Source organism: Protopterus annectens, chromosome 10.part0 (genome assembly GCF_019279795.1).
Source record: "Protopterus annectens isolate FY-2018-M chromosome 10.part0, PAN1.0, whole genome shotgun sequence".
Taxonomy (NCBI): Eukaryota; Metazoa; Chordata; order Ceratodontiformes; family Protopteridae; genus Protopterus; species Protopterus annectens.
Window position 1 is genome coordinate 898,572,318 of NC_056744.1, and position 23,266 is coordinate 898,595,583.

The following is a 23,266-nucleotide window of genomic DNA, read 5'->3' on the forward strand; positions in this document are numbered from 1 at the left end:
TGGTGAATACCAAGTCTAGAATGTTTGAGCCCCTGGTTGGAGAGTGTACTATTTGGTTCAGGGTGTTTATATTGATGAGTCCAGGAAACATTGCGGCTCTGGAGTTGGAGGCAGTCTACATTTCCCATTCTATGAAGGGGTAGTTAGTCTCACATGAATAGGGTGTTTGGTCTGATTTTGATGGTCTCCTGCAGGTTCAGGTACGAGTTGTGAACTTTGGTCATAGAAGGTGACCTATAACTCACCAGGACATGGTAGGAAACTGTCTCTGGAGACTCTGATGTCGATAAATTCTAGGACATCATCCTGTTTAACTAGCTTAGAGTATTTTTGCTAATGTAAATTGAGACACCTCCACCTTTAGCCCCTGTCTGTTTTGCTGCTGCTTTAAATGTGTGGAAAGCACTGTAACCTTTCCCTGCTGGAGTACTTTGTGCTTTCAATCAAGTCTTAGTAACAGCGCAGATGTCTACATACTCCGGAGTGAGGAGAGCTTGTAGGGTGTGGAGTATCTTGTATAGATTCCTAGCATTGGGCTTTGGCATGTTAAGGTTGCTTTGACCCCCCCCCCTTGGGAGTTTTGCCATTTTGATGTTGCCAAAAAAGGTTGTAAGGAGGCAGATAGTTTTAGCCATTATCTGAAACCTCAGGGGGGAACAGGTGCAGACCATCCTTGGTAAACCAACTTGGTCTGCTAACCATGTCCTCCCATGCTGATAGGAATTGGATCCCCTGGAGTTGCACCAGAAACTAAGCCAATTGTTAAAATCAGTCATTTTCTGTTCATACTGTGGCATCATCATACGTGAAGTTAGAATGCTGCTCATTGCAAGACATGTTACCCGTCTGCAAAACATGTTCAGCGAGTTCCGTAATGTCTCTTCATATAATCCAGTGAGGTGTGCCTGAGGTCATTTACACCCATGTTTACTATAATTAGAATCATATTCGTACATGTGTTAGTGACTTGACTGTATGCATGATAGATATTATTGATCCTAACTCTAGATAGGCAGCTAACTGTTACCTTCTTGTCAAGCATGGTGAAAGGGATATTTGTGTTTTTTCCAGTAGAATCCCCTACGAGAAGAGTATTAGGTTGTGTTTGCTTGCCTTATGAGCTTTTGTCTTTGGAGACCATTGGGTGTAGGCTTATGTGTGATGTTGGGTATTTTTCGTATGTGCTTTAGTGGCTGCTGAGGATAGGTGTTGCCATTAGATGGCTTAGGAGGTCTTTGAGGTTTGGGAAAGGAGCGGTCCAAGGACTGATCCCTGAGGGACTCCACTTGTGATCGGCCTCTTTGTAGAGGTGGACTCCCCACTTCTAACATCCTGTCCTGGAGCCAGTTGGCTATTCTCCAGTTGGCTATTCACTGGGTGACATATGGGTTTGTACCTAACCTCGAGTTTGTCAACAATGCCCAAGTGGGGTATTGGGTCAAATGCCTTGGACAGGTCAAGGTATGCTGTGTGAACGATTTTGCCCTCATCCATTGATTTGGTGACCACCTCAAAGAAGTCCACCAGGTTGAGGAGGCATGATCTTCCCTTGACAAAACCAAAATGAGTTTGGTCCAGTGTCTGGAGGTTTAGTGCATCTCTCTTGATAATCTCCATGATAATTCTTTCCATGGCTTTACGTACAAGAGTAGTGAGGGTTTGTAGTTTACAGGTTCTGTAGATGGCCCACTTTTGTGCAGAGGGATGACTGTTGCCTTGTCCATTCATGAGGCGAAAGCCTGTTTGGAGGCTACAGTTAAATAGTAATTCCAGAGGCCCTGATAGGTCACGTTTCTTGCTGTTTAGAAGGCGTCCTAGGATATTGTCTGGGCCCATTGATGCAATGCTTTTGGTCTTAGAGAGAGCATTAAGGACCTGTTCCCTAGTTATAGTAGGGAGACTTGTATTTAATATTTCGTGAGGGATGGTTGAGGGTGAGAGATGGGTGAAGTTGGAGCTGAATTTATCAGCCAGGATTTTTGCTGCATCTTCTGGCCCAGTATAGGTGGTTCCATTAACAATGAGCTGTGCACACAATTGTGTATTGCCCTTTGAGGTTGTGGACATAGGTAAAGAATGATTTGTGGTTGTCCTTGGCCTAGGAGGCCAAACTTACCTCAAAGTTGGCTTTGGTAGACTTTATTTGTCCTCTGAGTAGTTTTAGTTTGAGTGCTTTCATCCCTGCTGGGTGCTTCACCTCGTAATTTTTGGCATGATTTTCTTCCTTCTGTTATACAGCCTATTGATTTTGTGATTCTACTAGGGTGGCTTGATTTCAGTAACTATTTTCAAATGATCATTTTATTGAATCCCTGGGATTGTCAGCAAGTCTGAGGAGGGAGCTCAGGAAAGCGGTTAAAAAAAGTTTAATAAAAAGCTTTTAAATTGCTAGGAATATAAAATCCATCCATGCAGAGCCACTTTTTCCAGTATGGGGCTGGAGTGTCACTTCAACAGTGACAATCATCTAGAGCCAAGGTTTACATCTGGGTGGCAGAGCAAATGTTTACACCACCAGGTGGCTAGCTTTGCCGCAGTAGTTCTTCCACACTGCACGTTCACACCTGTGAACAATTTAGAACGTCCAGTCACACTACTTGCGTGTCTTTGGAATGAGGAAAAAACCAGAGCACTCTAAGGAAACCAGTGCATACACAAGGAGGATATGCAGACTTCATAGAGAAGCCACCCCAGCCAAGAATAGAATCATGGAGCCTCTTGCTGTGAGGTGACAACACTGTCCAATGTGCCACTGTGCTGGCCTCATGAAATCATAAAAAGGAACCAATCTAAATGTGGACAAAGCTCCCTCCTCAGACTTGCTGACAGTCCTGGGGATTCAATAAAATGAAAAGCTTAAATCTGATGGCCACTAAAGATATAGTATCTGTAGGTCTGATATCTGTTTTTTTTCCTACTTCAACCTTTGGTTTATTGGATCTGACTGGATCCATTCTCTGCACTTTTCGGAACCTTGGATCCAGGGCTCTGACTCTTCTCTTGCCCATAATACCTACCTTTTTCCAGAGTACCTCTGGTCTTGTTTGCTGTTTGATCCAGTAGGACATGGAATTTGAAGACCGACTAGTAGTCAAATAAGTGTTTATCTGTTATTAATCAAAAACGTTTATACCTCTGTTTCTCCTTTTCCTTCCGTAAAGGATATTTTAGCCACCTTTAAGAATCCTGTTAAAGTAACTTTTAGCTCTACTCTTCCACCTTTTAAAAAGAAATACTTTGCTACTTTTGTCACATAGCTTTATTGCTTGTTACTTGCTGTGGGTTGTTAGTTTGTTGGTCAATATTATTTAATTAGTAATTGTACTACTGTTTTTCCCTAGACAATAGGTCAGACAAGGCCACTGGCTTTAAAAAATGTTCTGCCTGTGGCCACAGAATCCCTCCCCAGGATCTGCAGTCTTTGTGTATATATTGTTTAGGGGTTACCCATTTTGATGTAGATTACAAGGCATGCACCTCTTTTTGGAGCGTAAGAATTACAGGGAAATGGGCCAAACTGGTGTTGAAGGGCCTTCTTACTGCGCAAGTGAGGAGTTCAGCACCAGCTGTTACAGGAGCCTCTTCTCTGTCTCAGAAGGGTGAGAGAGTTAATTCATTTCAGGAGAATGAGAGAGCTAGAGGGAGAAATCTAAAGAAAAAGAAAAGGAACAAGAAAGATCCAGAAAAAGGTCACCCAATCCAAGGGATATGTCTAGCCCAGTGCCAACACCCCGAAGTGTTTAGATCCAAAGCCTTGCTGGGTTCAATCACATTCTCTCCCTCTACACCTTTCACTGGAACAGGTGAGTCCAAGGCTGCACTCCATCTTTCTTAGAGAAGCACCCTTCTTGGCTAGCATTTGTGGGATCATCTTTCAGGTTCTTCTGCTCGTCAAAGTGTCTTTCGGAAGCATATGTCGACAGGATGACGCAAAAGTTCCTCCGGACTGTGATCCAACTGGGGGTCATCCCGGTGTTGACCCTACTGAGGGAACCCAGATTTGTTGTTGCCTACTGTTCTGGTCTGTTTATCAGATTTGAAGCCCATGAATTTGTGCCTTCACAGTAGAGCAGTGACATTGGAGCGATTGCTTTTTTGACTCAAGTTTCCTTTGCTCTCTCAACCTTGGTAATGTTTGATTGGGGCAAGTCTCCGGAGCCTAAGTATCAGGATTGAGTGTTGAGATAAGCTCTGAAGTTGTTGAAGCCATCCCTTCTTGTTGGTTCCGTGGTTCTCAATAGGTTGTCAGTTTGCCTCGGAGCTGGGTTGAGTTGGTGCTGAGGGTTCTTGCTTCATTTCGAATTATTGATTTTGGCTTTCAAAGCATTTTATAGGCTTCTTTCCAAATCATGAGAAGAGTTGACTGTACCATGTTTAGCTCCATCCCATCCCCTTGGGGAGTCTGCTCATTGTGGCATGGATAGTTGGCCTTACGCAACCTCAAGTACACTCTCTTCACAAGAGCTTCCAGTCTAATTCTGAGCCACCTCCTGAAGTCCCTAAGTAGGAGGCTCCAAGGAAACAGACTTGTAAGAGGATGCATTTGGGCTCTTCATCTGAGTCACTCACTGAAGACATGGACTTTGAAGGCGAAGGTTCCCCAAAATCCCCTCTTGAAGAAATTTCTTTTGGAGACTTTTCTGAGCTGATGAAACAGCCAGGGTTTGGTCCTTGGAAGCTCCCTTTTTGTAAGAGTCTGTTTGACTTGGAGCTGGCTCTGCTACCTCCTGTGTGGTTCTGCCACAGATGAGCTTATAGAGCTAGTTTCCAGTGTAGTTGGAAGGAAGCTGATTTGGTGGAGACTGTCCCACATAAACCAGATAAAACCTTAGTAACCAACAGGAATAGGTAAACCTGGAGAAATGGTCCCCCAGTAGATGCTTCTCTTCGAGAAGAGTACATCTGTCCATCCACCTAACAGAGAGGCCAGGGCTGTAGACATTTGAGAAATGGACATATGCTTCAGCGATTTTTTTCACTTGGATAGCTAAGCTGCCTAGCCCATATAACCAGATTTCAGAGAGACTTGTTGAAAGAGATGACCACGTGCCTGTCTGGTAATAGCCTTGCAGACCTCCAAAAGTCAGTGGAGCCCCAGTTATCTACCCTACAGTCTATGTTCAGTGTAACCATGTGTCTTTCTAACATAGCTGATGGTACATCCAGGGCAGCAGGCACTGACATTGCCATTCGCTGATGTGTGGATGTGCGTATGCAACTTCATGGAAGGCTTCAGGACATCCTTCATTAATGCCCCATTTGTTGGGTTGACACTGTTTGGACCTAAGGTGAAAGAATCTCCACATTGCTGGGGAGGGGGGAGGGTCTGTCCACAGCAGCATCCTGGACAGAAGCCTGTGATTTAAGAGACCTTGTGGTTTCCTCTCTCTAATTTCAGGATAAGGTCCTTTGAGAGGTGGGAAAACATTCTGAATGCAGCTGTTCCTGTCAGCTACTAAGATCTTATTTGGTTTACAAGGGACAGGAGCGAGCTGGATAACGGGACCCTGTCATCAGTCAGAATTTGTTTTCCCATCTCTCGAAGGGCTGTCTTCTGAAACTAGAAAGGGGGAAAATTGAGGTCCCATAAATCCCAGGCTTTTGTCCAGGATGCCAGTGTGGACAACCCCCCCCCCCCCAGCAGTGTGGAGAGTAGCTGTAGTGGATGTCACTGCAGAGGCAGACCACAGGATCAAGAGTTTTGTGGTCCTTTCTCAGAGAAATCCTTTCAGCACTCTTCAGCAGTTGGTTGCCTGACTGCCACACTGTGGAGGCAGCTGGGGGGGGATGTCTGTCTCTGCAGCCTCAAGCCTGCCAGACCATCACTCAGAATTCTTGAGTGTGAAGGATTATCACTAGAGGCTACATTATTCCCTTTGCTTCCCCCCTCCAAAACAGAGGAAAATTCCCAACTTTCCACCCAGTCAGATGGAATTAGTAACAAAAATAAAAAAAAAAAAGCTGATAGAAGCGAGTCATCCCGTCAGTCCCTCCAGATGTAGGATTGTGATTCTATTTAAGGTTCCTTTTAATTCTGAAGACAACACAAGACCAAAGACCAGTCATGGACATAAGCCACTTCAACCAGTTCATAAAACAAAGCTCTGGATGGTCATGGTTCATTCCATTGTCTCTTCAGAGGAAGAACTGGATGTATACCATAGATCTCCAGGATGGGTGCTATTTTATCAAGATAACAAAACAGTACAGGAGATTTCTCCATTTCTGTCTGGGAGCTAGTCCCTTCCAGTTCAGAGCACTGCCCTTTTGGTCTTGCCCAAGCCACCAGGGTGTTCACCAAATGCTTGGCAGTGGTAGCAGCATACCCTGGACTGCAGTAGTTCCTTGTCTTCCCTTTTAGATAGTTGGCTCCTCACTGCGCCAATCATGGATCTACTAGTGCAATGCAGGGACTTCTTGTTCCACCTTGCCCTGCAACTGGGAATAACAATCAGTCTTCTCAAGAATTTATCGGATACCAACTAGACATAGTTTCCCAAATAGCAAAACTTCCCCAATCCAGAATACTCCCTGCACCAAGTAGCTTCAGAGGTCCTTTTCCATCTTTGTCCCTCCAGAAGACTTGTTCTTCAGCTTTTATGTTTGATGGATGCTGCCATCACTCGAGTTCTGCAAACAGGGTATTACATGAGAGTAGTGGATTATTCCTGTTGAGTGGTTCCCAAATTCTCACCTACTTCATGGTCTAATCTATCTTGCACCAAATTGCAGGAAACGTGTCAGTTGATGGTTGACCTTCCCCATAGTGTCATCTGGTTGACTGTTCTTATCACCCCAGATAGGCACTGTAACCATGGATGCTTCTCTTCTGGGATCGCAGCAGGGGTCTTTTTGAAGGGAAGACTGGTCATGGTTAGTGGTCAGTGATGGAGGCCAGACTTCACATTTGTGTCTTAGAAATGAGGGCGGTCTTTTCTAGCATTGCAGGCCTTCCAGGACTCCCTACCCAAGGGTGTGATTTCAGTTCAGTCTGACAACATGACTAGTTTGTTACATCAACAAACTGGGAGAATCCGATCTTGTTGCTTTGCCATGAGAGTGGCAGTGGGTGATGTCTTCCAGTCACTTTCTAATTGCAGTGAATAAACTAAGAAGGTCTATCCTTCCACCTCATGAGTGCCTTCAGTCAAACAGTGACAACTCAGATTATCGGTTACCGGGCCAACCTTGCTGTGATCTTTTTGCATTGTACTTAAACAACAAATGCAGTGGCTGTTTTCACACTGATTGCTCCAGAGGACCAGTCAGAGGGATGCTGTAATCCACAAGTGGCCCCCAGGTAGGTGGTCTTAATGCCTTCCCCAAATTACCAAGTTTCTTCAAAAAGACAGAAGATACAAGGGCAAAGTGATCCTCATTGCCTCTTTTGGCCTTGGCAAGTTTGGCTTCCTTTTATCTGGCCTCATCTACTACATCTGCCCTGGGTATTGGACCTTCATCCAGATCTCCTAAATCACCAGTCTGGTCAGCCTCACCAGGACTTGAAAATTCAGAATTTAAAAGCATGGTTTCTCCTACTGTAATTGTGGCCAGAGATGCCAAGCTGTCTGCCTTATTGTTCAAATTTTATCCTCTTCCAAGAAACCCAATACTAGGACAAGGTTTACTGTATGGGCACCTTCCATGGGTTTGCACCCCTTTTCAGCTCCCCATCCATCTGTATTAAACATTTTGCCAGAATTGTTTCACAGGAGAAGAAGTTTTTCTACCATCAGAGTACAGCAGCTATTTCTGATTTTCATGTAGGGCAGAATCAAATGTCTAATGCCTCCCTAAAAATATTCAAGGCCTTTTTGAAGCCAACTTATCTTTTTGAGACTCCTGATGAAATCCAGTTCCTCCATGGGATATCATTATTATGCTTCAGTCTTTGACAAAACCTCCATTTGAGTCGGCATCTAACATTTCTCTCTTGGAAAACTCTTCTTGGTGGCTATGTCAGCAAGAAGGATTTCAGTGTTGCAAGCCTTATTTTGTAAACCACCTTTTCTGGTTTTCCATAAATACAGGATTTCTTTGAGAACAAATCTGCAGTTTATCCTGAAGGTGGACTCTGAAGCAAACCTTAATCAAGCTATCAGTTTACTAGTGTTTTTCCCAAAGTTTTCCAGAAAAAGGGAATACAGTCTGCATTTGCTAGATGTTCACTGCCAACTCCGTTTCTTTTTACATAGAAAAAGGGATGTCAGGAAGTCTGATCAGCTGTTTCTTGCTGTTTCTTGCTTTTTCTCGGGCACAATTTGGTCATAGTGTCTAACGTAACTATATCCAAGTGGCTTTCTAACTGTATAACATCTGTCTACAGTCAATTGGGGCCGTCCTTATAAGGCTAACTGAAAGCAAATTATACCAGGGCTGTAGCTACCTCTATTGCTGCTTTGTTGGGTATGGTATCTATTGAAGAAATTTGTGCTACAGGCACTTGTCTGCTATCCACACCTTTGATCACACTACAAGCTTGGATGTACAATCAGGAGCCTGTACACTCTTTGGCTCCACTGTTCTCAGGAATATCCTTCCTTGATTCCACCTAGGTGTTTTTGGTAGCTTGGGAATTTGTCCCAAAGTTTGAATCAGATGAAAACTGACAACATTGGATACAAAAGTCATACTTACTATAATGCTAGATCTGTGATGTCTTATTTTCATCTGGTTCAACATCCCTGCCTCTATCCTGTAGCTTAAATTGTCATGACCCCAGTTAAGTGGTTAGACCTGACCAGAGGCCTTGACTGTGAACAGCCTTTTCATTGCTGCCTCAGTTTCACCAGTTCTTCACTATTGAGTCAAGTAGGTTTGCACAGATTTTGTTATAAGATGATGATTTATAACTGTAAGCAGTCAAACTCTATCTGCGAAACTCTGGGGAACAGAGAATTATTAGTAGGAAAAGGAGTCAGAGCCCTGGATCTGATAACCCAAAAATTGAACTGGATGAAGACAAGACCATGCAAATCTAGCATTATGATAAGCACATAGCTTTCTTTTACACTACTGGTACTAAACAGATTAAAACATGAAAAAGGGGCACAAATATGTATCACTAAGCAGTTTACCAAGTTCAGTCTGGCCTCAAGAGCATACATAAAATATGTAGTTCTGCCCTGGGTATGGGCCTACTATTCACACCCAAGAACAGGTTTCACACTGAAAAGTGTATAGAGCCGATTCTTTAGCTTCTTTCCTCAGGCCCTTTCTTACTATTGTTTGAGTTTTATTGCCTTGCCTTCCAGTGCTTACAGGCCCACCGTAACTGTACTGACTAAGCTTTTACCTGGCTGGGGGATCTTCTCAATTACTATTCACTGCTGATGAGGAAAACAGTTAAACACAAATGGTATCACAGAGCAGTCTGGCTAGTTGGAGGTGGATGCAAACAGCTTGTCACCATTTGTTAATACCATCTTATCAACTAATAAATGAGTGAATGGACAAGCAGTCACAAGATTTTTAAAAATTAATTAAAATGAATGAGTTAAGCAGTACAGTTATATGTTAAATAAGCAGATAAATGTGGAATTGGATAGGGAAATCTTGGGTAAATGGATTGCAAGAAAGAAAAACATCCATCTACAGCTCAACTTTCCTTGTCTGGTTTCTGAAGTACGAGAACTGTTTCCAGAACATATGGGGCAGAGATGAAGTAGTGAGAAGTCACAGGTCCCAAACTTCAAGGTAGGCCTGCCTTTTAATTTCTTCTTTCTTGTACTCTTCTTTTTGTTCCTCAGCTATTTTGTTTGTTCTTTCATACCCGACCACTGATATGGTAGAGAGGAGTTTCACATTTACATACTAGTGAATTTGCTACCTGGTTTTGGTTAGCTGCTTACTTAGTCTTGTAATTGCACTTTTACAGTTTAAGCTTAAGCTGTTTGGACTAGGAATAGTCAACCAATATTATTACAGGGTATTAAACGTAACAGAATTCACACTTTTGTTATAAATTTCATGTCCAGTGTATAAATGTTGTATTTCCCAGCAAAATGCAGTTACTAACTTCAGTAACAATTTCATACACTTTATGTACATTTTATAGAAAAAGGTAGTGTAGCAAATATACCTCTTCATACTCTCTCCATGTGCCAGTGAGTCAGTGACTGGAGTTTGCTTCCTTACCTAGACCAGCCTGATGTTTTCTTTTTTGTATTCTTTTTGTGCTCTGCTGTCTGTGGCAGTGAAGTCAGTTCATACATTCCCTGCAGGGGAAGAACTGATTGATGGCTGAGTGAATAATTGCCTTCGCAGAGTTTTGTTTATTCTGTTTAGGCCCTAACCTGATAGTCTAGTCTGTTCTCAACCCATTATGTGAGTGTTTCCACCCCCATGCTAATGAGAACGTCTATAACTAAACATGGTGGTGTGTTATGCTGACCAGGTCCCTGGCACCAAAAAAGAAAAAAGGCTTTTTAGCTAAACTCCAGTCAAGTCTGAAGACCACCTCCTCCCTCTAAGAGTGCTGCTCCTTTGTGGAATTCCTCTCCGGCAACAGTGCAGTCAATTCATAATGTATGTTATACTGTGTTCTAACTAATCCTGTCCTTTACCCACTTTGTAAAATTTAGCTTTGTGCCTCCTTAAAAGTACTGCTTCTGGTCAGTTGCAGCACATCTCTGCTTACCCTCCACTCCACTACCCTTGCTCTCTCAACCCTACAAGTTGTGCACCCACCTACTTAACCTTACACCCAGCCACTCTCTGCCAGCCCTTTCCTTCTACTCCCCTGCCTCCTACTGGAACAGCCCCTCATGCCTCTACTTACTACCATCATCTGTGCCTTACTGTGACCCCATTTCTCCTACACAACCTCTGTTCTCAACCTCTAACCCAGAGCCTTCACTCTCCCTATCACAGTCTCCCCACTCAACTCCCTACCTCCCCTAGCCTTCCTCTCAGCTTAGCGACTGCCCAGTCCTCCTCCAAAGATTTGTGCAAAAAAAAAAAAAAAAATTGACAAGTTTCAAATTGTGGACTTTAAACACACATCTCCCCCTTACAGACATTCGAGAAATACTCACTGATTGTTTTTTTGCTTACTGCTTCACCTACAGGACGCTGCTGCCCTGCTCCGTTTGCTCTCGCTAATGCTCGGGCTCACTTCGTACCCCTACCCATATTCCCATCTACCCCCACATCAATTACACTTATATGTATCGACCACACCCCCAATAATTCTGACTTTCAATTGCCCAATTAAAACTAAGCTATCATCCCCATAGTAACACTCTACACCACACCCTTATTCAACAACCAGCCTCTAGTTATTACTAATTCTTCCACGCACACCCATCTCCTTTCTGTACATCTAAAAACTTCTACACGTCACTCCCTGCTGCTAAAACTAATACCTTACCCACTAACTATCCTCTCTCTCCTCTTGCTGTCCATCCTTTCCTCCTACCACTCACAGCTAGATATCACCAGCTCTCCACCATGGCAGACAGATGGCCTCTCTCAGATCCGATCACGGTCTTGCCCTCAAGCAACTAAATTGGCTCAAGTTACCTCAACTACTCTTACTCAACCAACTGTCAATAGCACACAAGCTCTACTAACTTCCAGAAAAAAAAACAGCACTTCAGCATTTAATTCATCCCTATACTATCACTAGAGCCTTAAGATCCAATAATCAAAACTTCACGGTCATCAAACATAAAAATTAAGCTGGGAAATCTCTTTGCCTGCTCCATTGCCAACATCTGGAATTCACTCCCAAGCCAGTTGACTTTTACCACCTCCTAACTCCAATTTAAAAAACTCCTCAAAACCCATTACTTAAATAACTAGCTTTGCTCATGCTACTCCCCAGGTTCATTCACACACACTGCACTGTTGCTCATTCTGCCAAGCTCCAACTATGACAATGGTAAGTACTTTGTAGTGCCAGTCGACCTGTCTAATGTAAGGTTCTAAACAGAACTAATAACCTTCTAGTGAGAGACTAGAAGCTCTCATGTTTTTCTAGCCTGCATCATACATTATAGAAACTACCTGGAAATTGTTAATCCTTGCTTATGTATGCCCGTTTGTATTCTTGTATGTATAATTGTATACTCCTATAGGTTCATAGGTTGGTAATGGGCTATCTGCCCAAAGGCATATATTAGCCCAGCCACGTTGTGCGGTATTCACCGCCCCTTTAGTAGATGCTCATCATGTTACACTGCTGCAGTCATTACACTTGGGTTATCCTGCCGTCAGGCGGTTCCCCAGTCGGCCTGAGTTCCAAAGTCTTGGTCCGGCGTCGGTTGCTGTCGCCTCCTCCCTGACGTCAGTGCGACAGGGGTATATAAGATGCAGCCAATGCCATTTTCTATATCTTTCTTGCTGCGCGGTGCCCGAAGCAAAAGCAGTTCGCAAGTGCCAGTCGGCCGACTCCTGAGATTTTCATTCCGAATCCAGAACCAAAGTCTTCTACAAAGCTAAGTACCCCGTTGGGGAAACTTTTTCTTGCCTCAGACCGATGTCAGTAAAAGTTAATAACTGTATTTCTTGTGGGAAGTAAATACCTCAAGGATTTCCATTCCTATTGTATCCCATGCCTAGGCCCAGACCACAACGTCACTGGTTGTCGGTTTTGTGCTAGGTTTAACAAGCGCACTATTAAACTTCGGTTTGATTTTGCCCGACATTATTTTGGCAGAAAATTTAATTACACCATGCAGTCGGAACTTCAGACGACCGGAATACATAAAAAGCGCAAAGACAAGGACAGGCATCTGAGACGCAAACCTGACGCCTCTTCTAGGCTGGTCGCCAGTTCCCCGGTTTTCAGCGAGGTGCCTTCGCAGCCCCTGACTACCGCCTCTGCAGAACCTCAGGCCGCCTCCGACTCCCACGTGGAGATGGCTGGGCCTTCGGACGCACAAGTTTTTCAGCCTACCAAGGCTAACTCTTCAGAGGGACCCAGAGTAGCTGAGCAACCCGAAGCTTCAGAGGGCGTTTTCAGACCTACTCAGTTAACCATTAAACCCCCTGCTAATTCTAAGCCTGCTTTAAAAACAAAGAAACAAATACAGCATTCTCCAAGACAGGCCTCCATGCCTAAGAAACAAATGCTCAAAATGGCTGAAGACCTAATCACTCTGATCAGGGGATCCCATCCCCCTCCTTATAAAAGGCCCAGACAGGATGCAGACTATGACTCATCCGACCAGGTGTCCATTTCTTCAGATTCATCTTCAGACCTGGGATATTCTTTACCCCCTTATGAGGACTCTGATGCTGAGGAATCAATACCATCAGCCCCTCCACCTGAGGACTACTCCTTTGGGGAAACCTTACATACCATGAGGGAGCATTTCCATTGGGAAGGCCAGGATTACTCTGAATCCAAGAAAAGGCTCAGAGACTTCCTTTTACCTCAACACAGACCCCTTGCTATTCCGCCAGTGTTAAACATTGTGGATGATGTGTATACTGAATCCAGCTTAAATCCTGACTCCTTACCTCCAGCCCCAGTTAAACCTGACAGATACTAGAGAGTCCCTGACTCTCACAAATTTCTGTATAAAAGCCCTGTTGCTGACCCTGAAACTATTTCTCAGGGACCCAAAGGGATTAAGGCCTCATCAGCAAAAAATCCAGTCCCCTCTGACAGATTCCAGAGCATTAGACAGATGGGGAAAGAAAGTATATACGTCTGCAACCTTAGCAATGAGAGCCTTAAATTGCCAGTTTCACATGCTAAAATATCAGCAATTTTTGATGTCTCAGTTAAAACAAAAAATGTTTCCAGATTCAGATCCTCCTAATTTTAAAGAAATGCAGGATTTATTGCATACAGCTGAACAAGTGGGAAAGCATACTTTGCAATATGGTTTTGATTCTTTAGAGGCCTCCTGTAGAGCAGCAGTTACAGGCTCTGTCATTAGAAGGCATGCTTGGTTAAAAGAACATACATTACCAGATCATGTTAAAGCAAAATTATTGGATGCACCTTTACAGCAGGATGTGTTATTTGGAGTTAAGGCAGAAGAGGTATTAAAGTCTATTCAAATTCGCCACAGGGGCATCCTACCGTAGTCACCACTGTCTCTCAGTTACTGAACTGGGCTGGCTTGAACTCCCTCACCTCCTTCAATGGTATCAACTCTCACTCGCCCACAAACTAGTAAACCATCCACTAAATGTCCCATCCCTCCAGAATCTACTCCAACCCTATTGCACCACCAGACCACTAAGATCCAGCAACAAAAATCACTTGCAGATCACTAAAGCCAATAACTCTGCTGGTGAAGCACTATTCTCTTGCACCATAGCCAAATTATGGAACTCCCTCCCACCCACAATTACCTCCGTACCATCATGCACCCACTTCAAAACTTTACTAAAAGCGCACCTAAAACATGCTGGCTATGCCCTTGCAACTCCCACTCTAATATCACCCACCCCATCCAACCACTACCTTTCTTTCCACTCCACTAACTACCTTGATTATAGCAAGCTCAGATGCTCATAAGCCTAGTACTTGTACAGCAGGAACTTCTTATTTTAACATGTGTTAATGTCTGTTATGTACTTCACAGATAAAGATTCTAGTTGTCTACTGATGTACTATGTTCTTCATCTGTAAATATGTTGTAAGTAATTGATATGTAAATTGTTAATCACTATGTAATCCAATGTAACTACTGTCTGTTTATTTTAACTGTGGAGCTTTTCTCCCCGGGCCTCTGCTGAAAATGGTCCTATGTCCAGTCGGACACTCAACAAATATAAATAAATAAAATGGAGGATAAGGCAAAATCTATGCAAACAGTAAAGGATTTCTTACAGGTTAATCCACCAAGATTTAGCAGAAATTGGCCAACAAAGAATTGGTCCTTTCCAGCTACAGATAGACCTCAAAGGGGCAGATAGACGTCCGAGAGGTAGAGGTCAACCACAAGGTCCTTACAGGCCTCAACAATGGTGTACACCAGACCAGAAAGAAGGGGAAGACAGGCCCCATCCATATAAAAAGCAGCCTCAATGACTTCCCATTACAGCTGCCAAACAACTATCTCTTGGCAGCCCACTTGGGAAGAAAACTAGCACTTTTCTATCACAATTGGCATTGGATCACCAAAGACAAATGGGTTCTCAACATTATATCTCAAGGTTACAGGTTCAACTTTCACACTCTGCCAAGGTTAAAAGGCATGCCAAATCTGCCACCAAATCAATGGGCAGAGGCTCAAAAACAAATTACAGCACTCATGGAAATGAGAGCTATTCAGGAGGTACCACCAAAAGAGCAAGGACAAGGATTTTATTCAAGACTCTTTCTGGTTCCCAGAAAGGACAAAGCCTGGAGGCCCATTCTGGATCTTTCTTCTCTAAACACTTACCTGGACGTTCCGAAATTCAAAATGTTGACACTACAGCAGCTTCTTCCCATGCTGGGCAAGAAAGCTTGGCTCGTGACTTTGGACCTCAAGGAGGCATACCTGCATGTCCTTATCAGACAAAACTGCAGAAGATACCTCAGATTCATAGCAGGTTCAATGCACTATCAGTTTTCTGCACTGCCCTTTGGCTTATCTACTGCGCCCAAGGTCTTCACAAAGTGCCTGACACCAGTAATTGCATTTTGCAGACCGAAAGGAATTCAAATTTATCCGTACCTGGACGACTGCCTGATTCAAGCAGAGAGCAAGGACATTCTTCTAGAGCATCTGGCGTTTGTAAAACAGTTAAGTTGCCTGGGGTACACAATAAACTAAAAGAAATCAAAACTAGTGCCCTCACAAGAGAGAATATTCCTGGGTGCCAACTTGAACACAACAGCCCAGATGGCTTATCTCACGCCAGACAAGCAAGGACAACTGACTCAAGTACTTTCAATTGATGGCAACAAAAACCCAACTCCCTGCAAGAAAAATTCTGCAAGCCTTGGGTTACATGGCATCTTGCATACTACTAATTCCATATGCCAGACTGCATATGAGGAAACTACAATGGTACCTAAAGAGTGTATGGTCTCAACACTGTCAAAATTTGGAAACAGTTATACCACTAATTCCTTGCCTTCAACAGGAGTTTCGATGGTGAGCTCAAGCTTGTCATCTCAACAAGGGACAGCCTTTTACTCAACCCATAGCCAGGCAAACACGGACAACAGATGCATCGGATTACGCCTGGGGAGCACACATGGCAGGAAAATGTATTCAGGGCAAGTGGCCCGCAGAACAAAGGCATCCTCACATCAATCAAAAAGAGATGTTAGCTGTACAGAATGCCCTTATAGCTTTCAAGGACCTGCTGCATCCAGGACAACTATTACTAAAACAGACAACACCACAGTTATGTGGTACATAAACAAGGGGGCACTCACTCCTACCCCCTCTGCAGACAAGCCACGACCTTGCGGAACACAGCTCTAAATTATCAAGTTCATCTGCAAGCACAATTCCTGCCAGGAGAGAAAAACACACTGGCAGATGACTTAAGCAGAAACATCATGGATCCCCACGAATGGGAATTGAATCCACAAATACTCAGAATGCTAACACAGAAATGGTGGAGCCCAGACATAGATCTGTTTGCATCCCCAATGAACTGCCAGCTACAGAAATTCTGCACAAGGAGTTACCATCCACAAGCATGGAAAGTGGCTGCCCTCTCATTCAGCTGGAAAAACCTACAAGTATAAGCTTTCCCTCCACTGCCTCTCCTTCCAAAGGTTCTCATAAAAGCCAGGCAAGAAGAGCCAAAGATGATCCTGATTGCTCCAGACTGGCCACGCCAACACTGGTACCCAATCTTAAAGAATTTGGCTCAAGAACCACCCTGGATATTTCCTCAAATCCCACATCTGCTGACTCAGCACAACAATCAGATATTTTACAGTCAGCTGAAGACCTTAAACCTAGCTGCATGGAAAATTCCTTAGTCAAGCATGCAATGCCTCTCTCCAAAGCTGTTATGGATGTCATTCTGGAGGCCAGAAGGCCTAGTACCAGGAAAGCCTTTTCGGATAAATGGAAGAGATTCTGTGCCTGGAACCAGACTCTCACAGCCTTGACCCTCTTGTCCCAAACATTCCTCAGATTCTACGGTATTTAACTGAGATGCTGGACAAAGGCCTCTCTTTCATCCATCAAGATCCACACCTCTGCCATCTCTGCTCATTACAACACGGATCCTCCAATTTTCTCTAATCTGCTGCTAAAACAGTACCTCAGAGGGGCTAAAAGCATAAGACCGCCCTGTAGAGCACCCACACCAACTTGGGACCTCAACTTTGTTTTGGAAAATAACTTTACCTCCCTTTGAGCCAGCCAACACAGCAGAATTAAAATATATTTCTTGGAAAACTGCTCTGCTCCTGGCAATAACATCAGCTCGAAGAATTTCAGAATTACAGGCACTAATGGCAGTGGAACCTTTCCTCATTTTCCACCAGGACAGGGTGTCTTTAAGCACTAACCCTATGTTTATGCCAAAGGTGGTTTCAAGTGTGGCTCTAAACCAAACTATTCACTTGCCAACTTTTTATCCAAAACCACAGAATAAAGGGGAGAGACTACTGCATTCTTTGGACATTCACAGGCAGTTACGCTTCTACTTGGACAAAACCAAAGCTTTCAGAAAATCTGAGCAATTACTGGTAGAATATGCTGCAGGAGCACAGGGAAAAGCCATTTCAAAACGGACTATTTCAAAATGGATAGGACATTGCATATGTTTCTGCTACACACACCGTGGGAAACCTATACCTATCAGCATTAGATCTCACTCCACCAGGGCAACAGCCACTTCAACTGACTACCTCAGAGGAGTGCCTACCAAGGACATTTTGGAAGCAGCGACATGGAGCTCTGTGCATACCTTCACCAAGCATACCATCTGCCTTTATACTCTAAATCCAGAGCTGGCTTCGCCACTGCTGTGCTGCAGGGCCTTATAGCCACACCTAATGCCTTATAGAACCAGCCACCCTACCTCAGCTTTGGGATTCTACCCAAGTGTAATGACTGCAGCAGTGTAACACGATGAACATAGTACAGTTTTGTACCTACCATAAATGTAGATGTTAGTGTGTACACTGCTGCAGTCCAGGTTACCCTCCCTCCTTCCCCTCTTACTTGCTGGTACGTACCTATATCTTCTACCCTTTACTACCTATGGGGAGTATTTGCTGGTGACTAAAAGTTATTTACTTTTCCTATCTGTTTTATTAGCAATTTGAATTGCCTATCCATTTGGGGGCACCTGACATCTGGGGCAAGAAAAACTGAGGAAAATGGCATCTGCTGCATCTTGTATACCCCTGTCGCACTGACTGGGAGGAGGCGACAGCAACCAACGCCGGACCAAGACTTTGGAACTCAGGCCGACTGGAGAACCGCCTGACGGCAGGATAACCCAACTGTAATGACTGCAGCAGTGTATGCACTCTAACATCTACATTTATGGTAGGTACAAAACTGTACTTTCCCTAGACCCTTGTACTAGCAGCTAGTACCCTTGGCCCCTGTTTAGTAGTGCTGTTGGTGTGATCCCCGCTGTGAACTTTACCATCCACTCATTAAGGTTCCTCTTAAAGAGTGATAGTAAGGGGCTCTGTCTTGTGTAGATCGGGACCCTGTTCCATAGTAATTGAAGTCTCTGCGAAGGGAATCTATCCCTCCAGCATGTTCTATTCATTGTTGTGTTTAGGTTTATATCCCTAGAGCGTGTAGCTCGAGTAGATTTGGTTTTGCTAAGATGGAGCATGTTCAACAATTCTGGGTTGGACATGGCTCTGTATGTTAGACAGAGATCGCATGTGAGAAAGCGGTATGCAACAGAGAACAGTCTTGGCTTTTTCAATTGTGCTGCATAGGGCAACTGTTTGTTTGAGGCCAGTAATCCCCTTGGTTAGGTAACCTCTGTGGTCTCTCCAGCTGCTCTTGATGTAGAGCCAGGTACATTCCAATTGGTGCATTGTACTCAATAATGGGTCTGATGAGGGAAGAGTAGAGGGGCACCATTACATCCTTAGATTTTGATGCAAACCCTTTCATGATCAGATGGATCACATAGAAGGATTTTCTAACCACTTTGGCAACATGGTTATCAAAGGAAAGCTGACTATCTACTTGGGTCCCTAGTTCCCTTCTTCAGATTTTAGGGGATTACCTCCTATGTTGTAGTTTGCGGGTACTCTGTTTTTTTCCAAAGGGGATTACTATGCATTTTTTATATATATTTATATGTTTTCTTATTCTTATGTGGAGCTTTTCTCCCTGGGCCTCTGATGGAAATAGACTTGTGTCCATTCGGACTTCCCCAGCTACAAATGTAAAATAAAATAAATCACTGGCGTGGTAAGCCAAGCTCATATCTCTTGTTAGATCTGCTACATCTGCAAGTCTCTGCTTGAGTTTAGCAAAACAGCCACAGGACCACCAACTTGTGTCGAAGGTAGCTGGACGAGCCAGTGTTTGATGCTCACTTCTACCCTTTTCTGTCAAGCTTTTTCTTTGAGTCGCTAATCGAGCTCAGGTTGTCTGGACACTTTCAGGGTTATATTGTGAACCACCAGAGAACTGGGCTTATACATGTTTGATTTGGCTCATCTTTTATCAGTTTAATACATGCCACAATGTTTCAGAAACCCACAAGCACCACAAATGAAGCGCATTGATTTCCCCTCTTTTCCTTACACTAATGAGATGCATAATTATATTTTTCAGTATTAAAATATTATATTTAAGCAGTAACCAATGACGTGGTGTGGTATAGTGAAGATTTACCCACGGATGGTGTGGTTTAATCATGAGGGTGAAGCCCGAGTGATTAAATAAAGCCAGCCGTGGGTAAATTTCAATATACCACAACCATGGAGTCGGTTATTGCTATTGTACAATGACATTAAGAAAAAACGTACTTAATTTTCTTAAATAATGTCTTTGTATAACGGCGCATTACCGTTGTTCTGCTGGTTGTGGTAGACTGCTTCCTTGTTTTCGTGTACTGAGTATGCATATGGGACTTGGGTCCCATGCATACCCAGTACATCAATACTTTGAAATGGAAGCAACGTTGAAAAGAAAGTCTCCTTTGCTCCGTTTTTTTTCTTTTTTTCTTTTTTTTTTTTTTTTTTTTGTTAAAAATAAATATTTTAGCACTTTATACCAACGGAAAAAAGTCTGGGCGACCGGGCCTTTTTCCATTGGTATATTGTGGGATTTACAGCAGGAATGCTGGCCAATCAGTGTGCACGTTTTGGAATATTAATGGGGGGGGGGGTCATTGTATAATTGTTTACATTACATTTGTTTAAATACCTAGGAAGATGCAACTTGCCAGCTAGACATTGAAATGTCATCTCCTGTTCATACTTACTTTTCTACATAGCATGCTCAAATACTGTTTTCTGGGACTGGCATTGCAGACATCTCAGATAGTCATGAATTTCTGTCTTTGAAATTGGCAGTAAATGTTTATTAAGGAGGAGTACCAGTTTTAATACAGGCTTCATATTCGTGGTTTCCTGTTTTTATGTGATAGGTTCCTAATTTGAAATGATGCTGACTGAGATTTAATTGAAGGTAATCTTTAACTTTTTGATTGCTGAAAGGTATGGCAGCCTGTAGTTGTCACTCTTTTATAATGCATATTGCTGTGTGGTTGGATCACAGATGTTCTAAAGCAACTGTAACAGGTATGCTAGTGTGTCTAAATGAATGCTTATGGAAGGTCATTCTGTATTTTTTTTTTCACATTGGAACTTTTTCTTCATTTTGTATGGAATGTAAATGTATAAAATTGGTCTGCTGATGGATTTTTATGAAAGATACAGCTATGTCTAACTTTCCTGCAAAAATGACATCTTTATCCTTCTGTAAACTTTGTCAGTCTAGTTTTGTTGCATCTGAAAAGAGCTTGCAATAAACAAATATAAGTATATAAATGGACATTTAGTGTTCTTCCAAATCTGTGTGTGGCATTTTTAGTAGTATATGATGTGTAGGCATAGTAAATTCAAATGGTAAACGGCACCATCCCTGATCGTGATCATATTTGTAAATATTTTATATTTTGTGCTATCTGGAAGTGAAAGCTACTTTTTCCCCGAGATCCTGTCTTAGTGGGATTAAAAGAACTGTGTACAAATATTTGAATGTTTCTAAAAAAGTCATTGAGACAGCCAGTACTAAAGTACAACTGTTTTTTTTTTTTTTTTTTAAATAGACAGGATACCTCGCCCTCATCGCTCTTATGCTTGTTGCTCGTACCTACTGTGATGTATGGATGATTCAGAATGGGACCATGATAGAAAGGTAGGACTGTGTGAGATTGCTTTCTTTTTTCTATAGCTGACTAGTATAATAACACCCCCACCCCCATTCTGTAAAGCTAAACCATTTTAACAGTGTTTTATATGTATGATTTGACCTGCTTTGTTTGTTAGTGTATCTCTTCCCAGAGAGTATCAGTATCGTTCTCTGGGTTGCTGCAATTTGTTTTGTGATTTGCCATTTTTGTGAGGACAAAGAAAAGCTTGTATGTATAAATGCAATACATACACATATGGGTTTCATTAACATGGTCAAACTCTGATGGTATTCTTCAGCAGAAAATACTGGTAAAAGAGATTGAATGTTTAAAGACGACAAATTGCTAGGCTTTTCATGTGAGAGATTGTTGTACACTGGGATCTGAGAATTTGCTGTAATGTGATCTCAGATTTAATATACATAATGTGTGGTATTTCCCCTTGAAAAAAAGATTTAGCAGATTTTTTTTTTGTTTTCAATAATTTTTCTTTTGTTTGATAACTACAGTTCAAAACACATTTGTTGGGGCACTTACATTCGTGTATGTGTGTGTGTATATATATATATATATATATATATATATATATATATATATATATATATATATATGTGTGTGTGTGTATGTATATGTGTATATCTATATTATATATATATATATATATATATATATATATATATGTATATGTATATATGTATGTATATGAAACTATTAAATGTACAAACAAAAACTTCAGCAGCAAAAATAAAAATTCAAAAACCACAAAAGATAAACGAGACTGATACTTGAGCACGCTTTCGTTATTTATTGTATAAGAACTTCTCCTCAGCCTTTTTTACCTGCAGGGAACACAACAGAGATGGTGCAAGATTTAATTTCATCTCCTCAGCCTTTTTTACCTGCAGGGAATATAACTACAGGCAGAATAATGTTCTCCCCCAACAGAGGAGCCAGAGGTGGAGGTCCACTGAGAACAAGAGGGGGTGGGGGAATGAGAGGACGAGGCAACAACAGATTCAGAGACTTGGGGAGACCTATGATGACATGGAGTACAGCGAGGAATTTTCAGTGACTTCTATAGCGCAGCACACTACTACTGCTGACGCTTCAAATTCCTTTATTAATGTTACTGTCCCTAATAACCATGACCACAGAGAGAGCAATTCTTATCAGCAACACTTCCCATGTGATTCTAACACAGCAAATCCTTTTGTGCCTTGCACACATTTGAATCAATATATCTGTCCTATGAATAATACTACTGCAAATGATGTACAGAATAATGCTGTTTAACCTCACTACCAGAAATTTTCCTGCACAACACTTGTCCTTGTTCAATAAGGGTTTTACCTTCATACCAGCTCAGAGAGCTGCTGTTGCAGATGTACTGGTTGATTTATGCTTGTTTGTGAGAAAATTGAATTTAAAAAGTTTTTTTGCTTCTAATGATGACAATACTGACATGACTGACTCTCAATCTACTTACAACACAGATTTAGAAATAGGGCAGCTAAAAAGAAAATGTTTTAACCCTCCATTAAATAACACTTTGTACACTTTTTTTAAATGTGTGTGAAAGAGACATAAGAGATTTGTGTAATACAGTGAACCAAGACAAATGGTTTAACCTGACTAGGGAAGAATATCTGGCTCTCAAAGCCCTTTCTACTGACAAGTCCCTTTGAATTATGCATGTAGATAAGGGTACTGGGATAGTTTTAATGGAACAAATAGACTATGTTAAACAAATAGAAAAGGACTTGCAGGACAATGAATATTACAGGTCTGTTTATCGGACTTTGTACAACAACAGTTTGATAAAATAGATACATTGTTAGAATCACTTGAAAATGATCAATACTTAACTTTAGAAGAGCAGCAAAGTTTACAAGTTAACAATCCTAGCCTAGGTGAGTGATTTGGCATCCCTAAGGTGCATAAAAATGCGCAGCACCCTCCTTTCAGGCATATCATATCAAACAGATGCACCAAAACAGAA

At 42.4% G+C, this 23,266-nt stretch overlaps 1 protein-coding gene across 1 annotated transcript in view; it reads left to right on the top strand.

The window, feature by feature from the left end:
* Positions 1 to 23,266, top strand: part of ABCD3 (ATP binding cassette subfamily D member 3) — a 1,370,685-nt gene that overhangs the window by 329,879 nt on the left and 1,017,540 nt on the right. Inside the window, exon 4 of the mRNA XM_044085690.1 lies at positions 21,184 to 21,272. Within this exon, the coding sequence (XP_043941625.1) occupies positions 21,184 to 21,272 (89 nt within the window). The remainder of the gene's footprint in view (positions 1 to 21,183; positions 21,273 to 23,266) is intronic.